Raw genomic sequence first — 2427 nt, 5'->3', positions numbered from 1 at the left:
TGGGTGCCAATAGGGCTGTGAATGTGGTCCAGGAAGCTGTTCCATATCACTGCATTTTGCTATTGTGTCAGTTGGACAACTGCTTGGTTATTGACATGTGTTTAGAGTGAGTATTGAGGCAATCATGTGTGTCATTTTGGTAATTTTGATGGACAGATTTTAAGATACTGACTTGTGAAAAATTATAAGTTCTTTTTGGCTTAGTGTATTATATATAGTGCCTTCAATGAAGTATTAAATTTCTGGTGAACTTGCAAGTACTTGTGTACTTGCATTTGTTGATTCTTGCATGACACTGTAAAAATGAGTAGAAACTTTCACTAATAGTACATGTACAGTATAGACGTACATGCTTTTCACCAAGTGTGTTTTTTCTTGCATGACACAAAATGAGTAGGAAAACTCTCACTAATAGTACATGTACAGTATCTGCATACTAAGTGTAAAAACATTGTCACCACATCTATAAGTCTGTCCTATGCTTTTCACCAAGTTAATTCATTCTTTACTTAAAGTTGTAGTTCATTTTGTCAATTGCAATTTTAACCAAATCACCAGGAAGCTGTGGGAAGTATTTGGCATGCAGATCTACAAGTTCTTCTTTAGATCTAATTTTAGTCTTCTCAATTTTTCCTTCATCATTTTCACAATGTAGGCTTGTGCCACGGATAGCTAACAGCCTCTGCCCAGGATATGCCACTGCATGCATCACCTGGAGCAGAGTTAGTCCAGGCATAGGAGGTTTCTGGGTCACATAGTGCCTGATCACACACATTTGATTTCGGAAGTACTCAGTTTCTCTTGGCTCCAATGTGAAGATCATATACTTCTTCCAACCGTCAATTATGATGTCTTTCTCATTTAGAGGTACAGTTGAATATGACCTATTGACCTTCTGCCACCAACTGAACTCTTCGCCTTCCTTGACAAATTTATAGAACTGGAAACCACATTTGTACACTGGTGATTCTTTGTCAAAATCTAGTGGGATGGCTTGGAAGAAAGGATCTTCGGCGCCAACATCAACATAGTACATATCTTTAGGTTTTACTAAGTTTTTAACAAGAATTGACACATGGCTAACACCATTCAATCCTATGGCACATGCATTAAAAAAAACTTCAAACCCTAGCGCTGACAGGAGATGCTTCATGAAGACATTGTGATCATAACAAAGGCCTCCTTGTGTGCTCAGAATTTGGGCCTTGATGTCATCCATTGTAGATAGACGTTGATCTTCGTCTCTCCTGGATATTACAGTTAACGATTGATATGGAATCTTCTGCTGGTAGATGTTGATGATTTCATTTAGAAGACCAGCTTTGTCATTGGTCAGCCTCTCTTTGATAGAATCTATGCTCAAGATTTCATGAAGAAACTGAAGGGCTTCTTTATTTGATAGCATTGACATCTTGGTTTAATGAATCTGTTAGAATGAAAGAAAAGTTTAATAGCACCATTCTCATTCATCATTCATAACCTCATTAATAAACGCGATGCGTGCGATCCAATCATATTTTATTATTTGCAAAACGCGAACGCAAATCGAGGTCATTAATATCTCACAATTGACCGCAAAATGCGTAATTGTTCCAATGTCGCACACAATTGACTTCTCGTCTTGCGGTATTGTCGTCCAACAAACTGCTTGCAGCGCTGGCTGCCGTATTTGGATTGCGCGCTACCATATTTGCACAGATTGTGATCGCGCACTTTTGTTATTGGTCGTTCTGTTTTAGCCTGATCGATTTTTGGCAAGGGAAGATGTAAAAATCATCTATTTTTATAAACTTTTGAGCAAAATTTTGTGTAATTTTGTAAGGTGAAGAGATTAAAGTGACGGTTATGAATGAGGTTAATAACTTTGCATCGGTAATATGTCGGGCATCGTGAAAAATCTAAACATTTTGCTTTGGACCTCGGAATATCCCTCGGGGCTCGCCCTCGGGATATTCCTCGGTTCCAAAGGCAAAATGTTTAGATTTTCACAATGCCCTCAAATAACCGATCTTGATTATTAACCTCTAAGTAAGGTTTAAAGGTGAGATATCATTATGAATTCGGCAGATGGCTGAACCCGGATTCGTCTTTTTGTTAAATTCATGTTTTGCATGAATTATTTTGAATGGAGAATAGGGGACCAGGGCAGCACATCAGTTTTTAAATGGTGATCAGCATCGACCATATTGCACTGCACCGTTATCTAACCCAGTATGACGCCCTCTTTTGCTTACTTATCACACTAAACACCTTTAAAATTGATATGCTGCCATCTAGAACTAAAGAGCTTGATCACTTGTTATATTCAATGTAATGCATGCGCAACATTTAGATGAATCCGGATTCAGCCAAATTCATAACAAATTATCGTAACATGCAGAGCATCAATCCTGGAACATTTGGCCTGGGATGGAATCTATCTGAGCA

General features: G+C 38.2%; 1 protein-coding gene across 1 annotated transcript; it reads right to left on the bottom strand.

Annotated features, from left to right (window-relative positions):
- Positions 1-505: 505 nt before the first annotated feature.
- Positions 506-1411, bottom strand: LOC140157589 (uncharacterized). Its single transcript, XM_072180829.1, has one exon. The coding sequence runs from the start codon at positions 1409-1411 to the stop codon at positions 506-508; it is 906 nt and encodes a 301-aa protein (XP_072036930.1).
- Between the last annotated feature and the right edge of the window lie 1016 nt (positions 1412-2427).

This window comes from Amphiura filiformis, chromosome 7, assembly GCF_039555335.1.
Source record: "Amphiura filiformis chromosome 7, Afil_fr2py, whole genome shotgun sequence".
Lineage (NCBI taxonomy): Eukaryota > Metazoa > Echinodermata > Ophiuroidea > Amphilepidida > Amphiuridae > Amphiura > Amphiura filiformis.
Note: the sequence above shows the minus strand (reverse complement) of the source record. Positions and strands in the feature narration are given on the sequence as shown.